The sequence below is a fragment of the Eretmochelys imbricata genome, chromosome 3 (assembly GCF_965152235.1).
Source record: "Eretmochelys imbricata isolate rEreImb1 chromosome 3, rEreImb1.hap1, whole genome shotgun sequence".
In the NCBI taxonomy this organism is placed as follows: Eukaryota; Metazoa; Chordata; order Testudines; family Cheloniidae; genus Eretmochelys; species Eretmochelys imbricata.
Window position 1 is genome coordinate 180,703,100 of NC_135574.1, and position 12,955 is coordinate 180,716,054.

At 43.8% G+C, this 12,955-nt stretch overlaps 1 protein-coding gene across 23 annotated transcripts in view; it reads left to right on the forward strand.

Annotated features, from left to right (window-relative positions):
• NRXN1 (neurexin 1) overlaps window positions 1-12,955 on the forward strand; it is a 1,233,750-nt gene that overhangs the window by 369,972 nt on the left and 850,823 nt on the right. For 5 of the 23 annotated variants that reach the window (XM_077811984.1, XM_077811986.1, XM_077812000.1 and 2 more), the window contains exon 7: window positions 7,449-7,463. The exons of the other annotated variants lie outside the window; for them this stretch is intronic. In XM_077811984.1, coding sequence (XP_077668110.1) covers window positions 7,449-7,463 — 15 coding nt within the window. The remainder of the gene's footprint in view (window positions 1-7,448; window positions 7,464-12,955) is intronic. 23 annotated transcript variants of the gene reach the window in all.

Consider the following 12,955-nt stretch of genomic DNA (forward strand, 5'->3'; position numbering starts at 1 on the left):
AGTCAGGTAGGATTAAATCCCAGAGGATATTTCCCAAAATGATGAGAAAAAACCCTGTTTTTGACCACATTTTTAATATGTTTATCAAAAGAGAGCTGTGAGTCCAAGATAACTCCCACCTTTCTTACAGAAGTTGAAATAGGTATCAAAGAACATCCTAAAAAATCTGCTGGCACTAGGTATTAGGCAGCTTTTCCAGCCAAATGCTGGAGCTGCAGTTTCTTCAGAAATAGTGTTAACTAGCTGGAATTCATCCAGCTTTGAATCTTCCAAGAAAGCAATTTTTGTAAATGGGAGGTTGTTAATGGATCCAACAGTATCAGCATCTCTCATTAGCTCTGATTAAAAAGACAGGTGTATTGCCATGTCTTCTTTTATACCATAAAATGTCAGTTAATAAACAACCTTCTTGTGGCATCCCTATAATTTAATAAAATGAGTGTTGATCACTGTTCCACAAAACACCAGGAAAGAATTAGACAGAGCTCCAATGTACTGATCTAAAGCTGACATATTTTTGTCAGTGAACAGCTCATGCAAAAAGAGATATCAAAAGCTGATCTGTGCGGTTGCCACAGAAAAATTCATGAAACTGTTTGCTTGTTTAAACTGGTGGCTATTATTTCAGTACAGTTTTTCATCATTAGATCTGACCCTGGGCAGAATTCATATTTAGTTATGTTTCCCTTTCTATAGTTTGGGATGAGTTGAAATCCAGAACTGAAAGCAAAACTCCGGGAGGCTCAATTTGTAACCAAAAAGTACAGGTAAATTGCCAAGTTTTGCATAGTCCTGTTCTGAAGGGGCTTTGTACCCAGAAAGACACTGTTAGACAAACAGCTTCCTGATACTGAATGTTTCTAAGACTCCTCTGTGGAATTTGAATGTGCCTATCACTGTAGTATTTAGATGTGCATAAATTAAAGCATCACTGCTGTCCAACTGTGGTTCTAGTATCTGCTCTGAATAAATGGAGGCCAGTCAAGACTGTTAGATGAGAGGTAGTGAAGCTTTAACCATTTAAAAATAATCACACAACCATTCACAAGGACCCACCTATTTGTTGTCAGAAGATGTATTTGAGACACATTAGAATATGATTGTATTGTAGATAGTTGTAAAACTTGTAGCAAACTACATTTAGTGTTCATTGGCTGAGTCTATACATGAAATAATTGTTCATGATCTGAGATAGCTTGTTGATATTTTAAAAAATAATAGGCCAAAACACTGAGCTCTGTTACAGTTGTGTAATGCCACTGACATTAATAGCTCTGTACAGTTGCATCTGCGAGCACAATTTGATCCACTGCTTCTTTCCAAATTGCAAGATTTTAGTCACACTGATCTTATCTCAGCTTGATGCCTTCCGTTTACCAATTCACTACTGAGGAATCAAAAGTTTCTTTGAACTGCTTCTAAATAATGCATAATAAAAGAAAGAGAAATGAGTTTTAAATTGATCAAACAGTTGAAATTAAGAACTCACCTGCATCCTTGATGAGCCTCATTTTTTAAAATGGGAGGCTAGAGTTTACTGTACATTCTTGCATGTGCTCTGCACACCTACTTTTGTGCCCTTAATTACCTGAATATGTACCCACATCCATTGTGTCTACTTCTTCATTGCTAGATGCTTGTCTCTATAGTCATAAATATGTTTAAATACTCTTTTGCATGAGTAATTGTAGTAAATGTGTGCAAATACATACAGAAATTCATATACAAGTGGGGCACTGTTGTAATATTACAACAAAAAAACTTCAGAAATAGACTCCAATGAGAGATTGCTGAATTGGAATTAATTTTACAAACTGGACACCATTAAATTAGGCTTGAATAAAGACTGGGAGTGGATGTGTCATTACACAAAGTAAAACTATTTCCCCATGTTTATTTTTCCCCCATACTGTTCCTCACACGTTCTTGTCAACTGCTGGAAATGGCCCATCTTGATTATCACTACAAAAGCTGTTTTTTTGGTTTTTTTTTCTTCTCTCCTACTGGTAATACCTCACCTTAACTGATCACTCTCGTTATAGTGTGCATGGTAACACCCATTGTTTCATGTTTTCTGTGTATATAAAATCGTCCTACTATATTTTCCACTACATGCATCCGATGAAGTGGGCTGTAGCCCACAAAAGCTTATGATCAAATAAAATGTGTTAGTCTCTAAGGTGCCACAAGTACTCCTGTTCTTTTTGCGGATACAGACTAACACGGATGCTACTCTGAAACCTGTTTACATTGACAGTCTGCAGGCATGGCCGCCGGCAGCTCCCAGTGGCCGTGGTTCACCGTTCCTGGCCAATGGGAGCTGCAGGAAGCGGCGTGTGCCACAGGGACGTGCTGGCGACCACTTCGTATAGCTCCCACTGGTCAGGATTGGTGAACCGTGGCCAATGGGAGCTGTGGGTGGCCTGTCTGTGGACAGTCAATGTAAACACTGTCTCGTTGCCTGCCAGCAGATTATCCTGACAGGCCACGTGCGACCCACGGGCCACAGGTTGCCCACCACTGAATTAGAGAATTGGGTCAAAAGAAATCTGATGAGGTTCAACAAGGACAAGTGCAGAGTCCCATGCACTGCTATAGGAGCTGGGGATTACAGTGGATGAGAAGCTGGATATGACTCAGCAGTGTGCCCTTGTTGCCAAGAAAGCTAATGGCATATTGGGCTGCATTTGTAGGAGCATTGCAGCAGATCGAGGGAAGTGATTATTCCACTCTATTCGGCACTGGTGAGGCCACATCTGGAGTATTGCGTCCAGTTTTGGTCCCCCCACTACAGAAAGGATGTGGACAAATTGGAGAGAATCCAGCAGAGGGCAATGAAAATGAGTAGTGGGTTGGGGCACATGACTTACCAGGAGAGGCTGAGGGAACTGGACTTATCTTTGAAAACTCATGGCGATTGGGGGAGGTCCCAGATGACTGGAAAAAGGCTAATGTAGTGCCCATCCTTAAAAAAGGGAAGAAGGAGGACATAGGAAACTACAGGCCAGTCAGCCTCACCTCAGTCCCTGGAAAAATCATGGAGCAGGTCCTCAAGGAATCAATTCTGAAGCACTTAGAGGAGAGGAAAGTGATCAGGAACAGTCAGCATGGATTCAGCAAGGGCAAGTCATACCTGACTAATCTAATTGCCTTCTATGACGAGATAACTGGCTCTGTGGATGGGGGGAAAGCAGTGGACGTGCTATTCCTTGACTTTAGCAAAGCTTTTAATACAGTCTCCCACAGTATTCTTGCCAGCAAGAAGTATGGGCTGGATGAATGGACTATAAGGTGGATAGAAAGCTGGCTCAATGGATAGTGATTAATGGCTCCATGTCTAGCTGGCAGCCGGTATCAAGTGGAGTGCCCCAAGGGGCGATCCTTGGGCCAGTTTTGTTCAATATCTTCATTAATGATCTGGAGGATGGTGTGGACTGCACCCTCAGCAAGTTTGCAGATGACACTAAACTGGGAGGAGTACTAAATACGCTGGAAGATAAGGATAGTATACAGAGGGCCCTAGACAAATTGGAGGATTGGGCCAAAAGAAATCTGATGAGGTTCAACAAGGACAAGTGCAGAGTCCTGCACTTAGGACAGAAGAATCCCATGTAGCGCTAGACTAGGGACCGAATGGCTAGGCAGCAGTTCTGCAGAAAAGGACCTAGGGGTTACAGTGGACGAGAAGCTGGATATGAGTCAACAGTGTGCCCTTGTTACCAAGAAGGCTAACGGCATTTTGAGCTGTATAAGTCGGGGCATTGCCAGCAGATTGAGGGACATGATCGTTCCCCTCTATTCGACTTTGGTGAGGCCTCATCTGGAGTATTGTGTCCAGTTTGGGGCCCCACACTACAAGAAGGATGTGGAAAAATTGTAAAGCATCCAGTGGAGGGCAAGAAAAATTATTAGGGGACTGGAATATATGACTTATGAGGAGAGGCTGAGGGAACTGGGGATGTTTAGTCTACGGAAGAGAAGAATGAGGGGGAATTTGATAGCTGCTTTCAACTACCTGAAAGGGGGTTCCAAGGAGGATGGCTCTAGACTGTTCTCAGTGGTAGCAGATGACAGAACAAGGAGTAATGGTCTCAAGTTGCAGTGGGGGAGATTTAGGTTGGATATTAGGAAAAGCTTTTTCACTATGAGGGTGGTGAAACACTGGAATGGGTTACCTAGGGAGGTGGTGGAATCTCCTTCTTTAGAGGTTTTTAAGGTCATGCTTAACAAAGCCCTGGTTGGGGTGATTTAATTGGGGATTGGTCCTGCTTTGAGCAGGGGGTTGGACTAGATGACCTCCTGAGATCTCTCCCAGCCCTAATCTTCTATGATTCTATGACTTGGAGTACACTTGGTGTAAAAAAGCATGTATCTAGCATCATTCAGCAGACATCACTCTAGGCAAAATGGCTGACTGTAGACAACCCACATCTGGGTATTGTTGCACTTCTGTCATTGCAGAGAAGTCCAGTTCACATGTTTTTGCAACATTCTAGTAATCTTAAAATATGTGTGTGGCTCTAACGAACATTCCTTGACAGCTGGGGAAAAGAAATGCTGTTTTCTTGTGTATAACCTTATCATTCATAGATCTCTAAATTGTTCGTAAGATTTATCTCTGATCACTGCAGTAAAATATCATCTTATTTACAATTAAATGAAAAACCAGGTGTGTCACAGACTTTCAGGTGAACATTGTAAATGTCACAAGTCAGTTACTTGCCTTAGAAATTCAGCGTTTATCTAGCTTACATACCATATTTTTAGCAAAAATAGAAAGACTGGCTTATATGAGGAGCTGATGGTGAGAGCCTCTTACAAAGTGCCAAGCACTCCCATGTTCTGTTGAAGTTTAATATAAGTGACTGGCATTCAGTACCAGTAAGGATTAGGACCTTTAAATAAAGACCTCCAGTAAAGGCCTGGCATGCTGTTCTGAAAATCATTGTAATGCTGGCTGCTGGGGAAATAATTATAAAATTGATGGCCAAAAAATATATTCAAGCTCCCCAAATGAAATACATTGATTGTTTTGCTGGTTATGAATTCAGTAACCATAAGTGAGAAATCCTATAAAAGCAAGATTTTTCTGAGCTATTAGGTGACATGAGAACATCAGGAGAATGCACCAAAAAAAAAAGTGTTGTTTTTTTTTATCCCAGAGCTACGTAACTTGGCTTGTCTAAATTATTGTCCTCCTGTCCTAAAAAGCAAAATCCTCCCCTTCTGGTCCACATTTAAGCATGAGATTTTTCAAGAAACAAGGATTCTTACTGGTGTGTGTATGGCGGTGGAGGTGTGGAAGGTTGTTTTGGGGTTTGTCTTTATGTTGTGCCTTGGTTTTTGCGGTTTTGTTTTGGAAAGTTAGGTGGCAAAATGTGTGTCTCTTAGAATTAGTCATCTGAAACCTTAGCTAAGGTAACATGACTCAGACTTCATTATGTGGACAAGTACAAATGCATGCCAGATTAAATCAATTTGACTCATAATGGAATATGCAGATGTTTAGCAGGTGAAATCCTTCACATCCCACTGTCAACCTCAACCCTCCCTGCAGCTCTTTTTCAAGTCTATGGCCTAGATTAGCAACCATAGCTTCTCTGAACTAGTTGTGTGACATTCTGGTACCACTGAACCCAGAAACTCTCCCTGTTGACCATCTCCTGGTCAACCTTCATTAGAACCTTCCACATGAATGTATCAAGGGCTGCCGCAGAAACCCTTTCTCTGTAATGAAAAGAATGCATGCGCTCCCCTGCAGAGCCCTATGCACACAGTCCTCCCCACCCCCCCATTTGGCATCTTAAGTGATAGAGGGGAATGTGATTACCATGTAACTTACTCTATAATGTAGCTTCCCTGTAAAGGCACAAGTTCTTTTTACAATACTACCAATTCTCTTAATCAGCAGTACACATCCTAGATTCTGGCACTCATCTACTCAGTGAAGTCCATGTATTACTATTGATTTTCATGCACAATTCTGCTCATTACACTTGTGACAAAATTGCGTCCTTGGCATTGTCTCTTCCTGAGTTGTCGTGAGCATTCTTGGGTTATAGAAAAATTGGTATTTACTGGATCTTCATATCATAAAAAAAGAAGCAATCTTGAACCCTAAAAGTAGAAACTACTGATACAGAGCCTATAATAAGTGTGGTCACACTTTTGCATCTGTGTCCTGAATGTGGAATCCTCCAAAGATAGCATAGGTAATGGAATAGAGTCTTTCTTTTATGTTTCAGAAGGAACACACAGGAGTTTGACAGTCAGATAGGCCCTTTCATGTCCATACACAGACCTGTGGGAGTCAATGCATCTATGTGCTTATGCAGGAGCCCACTTACATGGTTCCCAGTACAGGGTCAGAGCCCCAGTTTCAATTTGTTTTCATCTGTATGCTAAAATGTGTGATTGTTCAAGAAATAAAAAGTAGATGGTAGAAGATATGCCTTCTGTACTTCCTGGAAAAGAGGTTTAAAAACAGTTCAGCCTTATCTAAATCTTCTTCTTATGGCTAAGGTCATTGAGACCTTGAATTAAAATACTATCAAAGTACAGGTTGTTTAATTTTAGAATACCTGAGGGAAACATTTAACTTGTCAAATATGACATTGAAAATTCTGCACTTTATTTTTCAAGATGGATTCTTTCCTTTCCCCTACTCCGTGATTTCCTTATTATCTTTTGTACATGTACATTGTATTAGATGTGAAAAAACTCTGCTTGCATAGCAAAACACTTTCTGCAATGGACAACAATGATTTACTATAACTCAAATTGGAGAGTGTTCTCCATCACTGCAGTATCTGTAGGCTTGATCTTGCAAGGTGCTGAGCACTCTGGCCTTGATCCAGAAAATTCCATTGATGTCAGTTGGGCTAACTGTGTGCTTACGTACTATGCTGAATCAGAACCAGAGTGCTGAGCACCATGCAGGACTGAGTCCTAAATTAACAGTATAGGAGAGATGTCCCTACTGTCAGGTGCAAGTTACGTCTTAGCAGTGATGGTTTTGGCACTTGGGGAAAAATGGGAAAGTGTAATCCAAGTGAAATAAATTAACTGTCATAATGCAGATTCTTTGCACCCTTCATAGCTGTTAATTTAACAGACTAGCTCTTTGATGATACGGTCCACTGCTCTGACACCCCACACAATACAGTATGTTATGGGCTATTGAAATCCTTTCATGGACTTATGGCCTGATCCAAAGTCCACTATGAGTACATTCCTATAGAGGGCTTCAAAGCAGCAATAGTAGGAGTTTGTGGTAAAGCTACAGTGAGAATTTATGAAATCCTAATTAATGAACACATGCAGCTAAGTCAAGTTATACTGTCCCTTAAAATTTTGATCTTGATTTTCCACAGCCTCTCAAAATAGGGCTTTGGATTGTAATTGTCCTTTTCAGCACAAGAAGTTTATTGGAATCTGTTTTTCTTCAGTGGTGGCATAGTACAGTAAATGGTGGCATTTAAAGAAGTGTAGGAATCAAAAATTCTTGCAGCTGAGAAGCACACAATGTGTTTGCATCATTGCATAGATTATAATCATTTTAGGTTTCAGATATTGAGATCTGTGTTTTAGGTTAGCATTTAACAAATAATAAATGTGTATTACAGGTACAGTTAAAAGTTTTTTTTTTTAATCTTTATGGTGGATGTTCAGATAGTTGTATTTGTAGCAGTGTTCACATTATAAACTGAAGGAAAAACCTGTGCCTACCACTAATAGCCTCAGGAATGGCCTAAAGATAAAATAAACCATTGTCCCAAGCCCCACAGAATTATGAAACCAGGGATGAAATCCTATTCCTGTTGAAGTCAATGGGAGTTTTGCCATTGATTTCAGTGCGGTCCAGGATTTCACCCGAGGAATGTAGTTCAACTAGGTCATGGCTTTATTATTGCAACCACTTCCTTCACTACTTAAACTGTACCACATGGGGGAGGGCTGCTTCAAGCGCCCAACTTGCATTTCTGCATCACCATAAACTGGTCCCAGTACCTTGCAATGACTACTCCATCCTCCCCTTGTACAAAGGTTAAGTAGATGAGTCTGGGGAGGGGGTGGCCCTGTACTGTCTTAGACACTGAATCCCCTCTCACACTCCCCACTTTCTGTAGCAGGGAAACCCTCCCCAATCCTGATTCCAGTTCTGGTTTATTGGGGACCCAGACCCCTAATGAACAAGTTCCTGCACTGGACAGTAAGCGAGTTGTGAGAACTCAAACGCCTCACAGCCTAAAGGTGAAAATCCCCCAGTGGGTCAGGCAGTGAGGGGCAAAATTACTTCCCAGCCCCAGAAGGTGATTAGAGTGATTCCACAGCAGGCCCAGAAATCTGGTCCAAGGGGGAGCTGTTGCTCTTGCGTGCAGAATGCAGTTAAGGAGTCCCCTTCTCCAAGCCAAGGGGAGGCTGGGTGCCCATTGGGGGAGTAGGACAGTGCAATCCTTAAAGGATCACAGATTTTTTTGCTGTCCTGGCCCAGACAAATTCCCCACCACCACCACCACCTCTGAGGATGCAGGAAGCAGCATTTTAACTGCCTTTGTATAAATGAGCATTATATGTACAAATATATACTAATATCCTTGAATATTAATTTAAATAGCATACATGAACCTGGTTATTTCTTGTAACAAGCTTGTCTTGCTAACCAAGGTCATGCGCCTAGTGCTTATGTAAGGGGCCTGTTGCCCCCTTACTAACATTCAGTGGGGGTGTTTTAGTTGCTAGCTCCCAGTACTAAAAAGGGGGAAGGGTCGATGGGGAATCAGGACCCTGAGACTGACAGTCCCCAGGAACAACGGGGAGAGGCCAATGCTCCCGGTCAGCCTGAATGACAGGGCGGGCAGGCTAATCAGGGAGTCAGGAGGCAGGGAGGTGCTGTCCTCCGTGTGAGCTGGAATTGCCTGGGTCAGACAGAGTGGGGCCGAACTATGGAGAAAGCAGGGGCCCAAGCTGAGCTGGGGAGCAGAGCTGTGCCAGATCCAGAGGGACCAGAAAAGCAGCCCAGAGAGAGCAGACCCTGTCCTGGGAGCAGAGCTGCAGCAACCAGAGCCAGAGGCACAGCCCAGAGAGAGCAGACTTGCCCTGGGAGGAGAGCTGCAGCAACCAGAGCCAGAGGGGCCAGAAAAGCAGCCCAGCAAGCAGGTCAGTGCTGGGAGCAGAGTCACAGAAGCAGCCTGCAGAGCAGACCTGTCCTGGGAGGAGAGCTGCAGCAACCAGAGCCAGAGGGGCCAGAGAAGCAGCCCAGGGAGCTGGAGGCAGAGCAGCAGCAGTGCTGGGGCAGAGTGGAGCTGGAGCTAAGACAGAGTGGAACTGGAGCTGGAGCAGTCTGGAGCCAGGTGTCGTGAGCAGCTGGTGAGAGCGATGGGGGACCCTGGGCAGTGGGCCCAGCACAGGGAGATGCCTCAGCCAGGAGGCTCTGCAGGCCGGACTCGAAGGGGGATTGGTAACCCTGACAGGGTGGGGGCAAAGGTGGGAAGAAGGGCCCTGCCACCTAGAGCCTGAGGGCGGGTGGCCACCACCAGAGCGAGTGTCCAACCCACAGCATCCCTGGAGCACAGCCAGAGCCTGAGACTTACAAGGAAGAGACTGTGAACTGCCCTGACATTCCAGAGACACTGTGATGTTCCCTGCCACAGAGCGGGTTGATGTGTTTCCTTTAACCTTTCCCATTTTCCCTTATTCTTTTTACAATTAATTGTTGATTAATAACTTGCATTTGCTTTAAATTGTATCTAATGATCAGTGGGTCAGAGAAGTGCCCGGTGCAGAGAGAGTACCCCGGAGTGGGGACACCCTAGCCCCTGTCCTAGGTGACCACAGCAGGTTTGGGGGTCGAGTCCCCCAGGAATCCGGGGCCCAGCCTTGTTGGGGTTACGAGGACTCTGCCAGACAGGAGAGTGGAAGGAGAGTCCTCAAGGGCAGGGAGGCCACTGGGTAAAGGAAGTGGGAGCGAGGACTCAGATCCTTATGCTAGCCCACTTCACCGGGATAGTGCAGAAGCCAGGAAAGTTCCCAAAAATAGCGGGACTATTCCCCCGGTTACACTTAGGCACTGATGACAAAACATGGTACAATAATAGAGTAGTTCTAACATGGGACTAATGTAATGTAGCCAACACTGGTCATAGCATTTCAAGAGCAGCTGTCATGGTTTGAGGACCCAAGCACAAACCTTTGCATTATATAAAGTGCTGTGATGATCCTAGTGCAAGTCATTACATTATTTTTCCTTGATTACTGAAATGTAATTGTATTTGATTAATTGCATTTTCACATTATAATTTAATCCAAGTTTTTCAGTGAATTCCTGCACAGATATATTTTCCAAGGTGTATGAAAACATGCAAGGAATTACACGCAGCTAGAATAAAGCACCAGGCAGATATTGCAGACTTCTAACTTAGTACAAATAGAAATGTTGCTGTAGAGAATAATGTGCAAAACAGCACTAGTAAATCAATTGGTATGCAACTGAAAAACAAAGCCTTCTTTTTAAGCAAGTAAACTGCTGAGATTAATTTAAACAGATATAAATCAAAATTAAGTCTGCTTAGCATGAGAAAGAAGGCCCCTCAACAGCAATACAGAATAGGCATTGTTACAGAATATAGACACTTTTGTAAATTATGTTATGGAATATCTTATTAGATGAATCTTCATAAAAGAACACTCTTAGATACAAGCATTGTAATTAGGGTTAACAGGAATCTGTTTTTTCTATCAGAATGTCCAGTCAAAAAGGGACCCTGGTGGCTCCGGTCAGCACTGCTGACTGGGCCGCTAAAAGTCCAGTTGGCGGCGCAGCAGGGCTAAGGTAGGCTCCCTGCCTGCCCTGGCTCTGTGTGGCTCCTGGAAGCAGCCAGCATGTCCGGCTCCTAGGCACAGGGGCGGCCACAGGGGCTCCACATGGTGCTCCTGCCCGAGCGCCAGCTCCAAGGCTCCCATTGCCCACGAACCAGGGCCAAAGGGAGCTGCGGGGGCGGCGCTGTGGGCACGGGCTGTGCGCAGAGCCTCCTGGCCCCTGTACCTAAGAAGAGCCGGACATGCCACCCACTTCCAGGAACCACCTAAGGAACGAGCTGCCTGGCTGGAGCCCACACCCCAACCACTTGCCCCAGGTCGGAACCCCCTCCTGCACCCTAAGCTCCAGCCCCAACCCTGAGCCCCCTCCCACATGTAAACTCCCTCCTGGAGCCCACACCCCTTCCTGCCCCCCAACCCCCTGCCACAGCCCTGAGCCCCCTCCCATATCCAACCCACTGCCCCAGCCTGGATCCCCCACACACAGCCTGAACCCCTCATTTTTGGCCCCACCCCAGAGCTCGCATCCCCAGCCAGCGCCCTCCCCCCCCCAATCCCAGTGAAAGTGAGTGATGGCGGGGGAGAGTGAGCGATGGAGGGAATGGGATGGAGTGAGCGGGGGGCCATTACCTCGGAGAAGGGGTGGGGCAAAGGTGTTCGGTTTTGTGTTATTAGAAAATTGGCAACCCTAATTGTAATGCCAAACAACTCTGGTATTTAACACATGCATGAGGCAACATGCATTTGCTGAGCTGTACATCAGTGATGATTGTGTGATATATTTTTGGCTAATTCACATTTAATGATGAATTGTACAGATGGAGTTAAAGCTTAAACTACCCTTAAAATATGTTGAAAAAACAGCAACAAAGAAAAAAAGTCCCCATTTGAAAGCCAAGAAATTCAAAATTAAGGTTGCATTTCAACAAGCGACAATCATTTGAGGGACTGAAATGCAGTGTTACTGTAGTTCGAAGAGTCTTAATTTTGCCCAGTCATAATTTGAATCATCTTTAAAATGTAGGTTCAGAAATATCGCAGCTGATTTTCATTGTTAATCAGCACATTGTATGCATATGCTACTTTCCTTCTGTCTATGTGGTGTAAATGTTACAGACTGTCTAGTTTTGCAGAGAATTAAGTATTAAGATTAGGGCTGTCAAGCGATTAAAAAAAATTAATCGCGATTAATCGCACTGTTAAACAATAATAGAATACCATGTATTTAAATATTTCGGATGTTTTCGACATTTTCAAATATATTGATTTCAATTACAACACAGAATACAAAGTGTACGGTGCTCACTTTATATTTATTTTTTATTACAAATATTTGCACTGATAACAGAAATAGTATATTTCAGTTTACCTAATACAAGTATTATAGTGAAATCTCTTTCTAATAAACTTTTACATGTAGAATTATGTACAAAAAATAACTGTATTCAAAAATAAAACAATGTAAAACAGCTATCAAATCCGCCCTCATTCTTCTCTTCTGCAGACTAAACAATCCCCGTTCCCTCAGCTTCTCCTCATAAGTCATGTGTTCCAGTCCCCTCATCATTTTTGTTGCCCTCCTCTGGATGCTTTCCAATTTTTCCACATCCTTCTTGTAGTGTGGGGCCCAAAACTGGACACAGTACTCCAGATGAGGCCTCATCAATGTTGAATAGAGGGGAACGATCATGTCCCTCGATCTGCTGGCAATGCCCCCACTTATACAGCCGAAAATGCCATTAGCCTCCTTGGCAACAAGGGCACACTGTTGACTCATATCCAGCTTCTCGTCCACTGTAACCCCTAGGTCCTTTTCTGCAGAACTGCTGCCTAGCCATTCGGTCCCTAGTCTATATACATAGATATTAAGGTCAGAAGGGACCATTATGATCATCTAGTCTGACCTCCTGCACAATGCAGGCCACAGAATCTCACCCACCCACTCCTGCGATAAACCTCGCACCTATGTCTGAGCCATTGAAGTCCTCAAATCATGGTTTAAAGACTTCAAGGAGCAGAGAATCCTCCAGCAAGTGACCCGTGCCCCATGCTACAGAGGAAGGCAAAAAACCTCCAGGGCCTCTTTCAATCTGCCCTGGAGGAAAATTCCTTCCCGACCCCAAATATGGCAATCAGA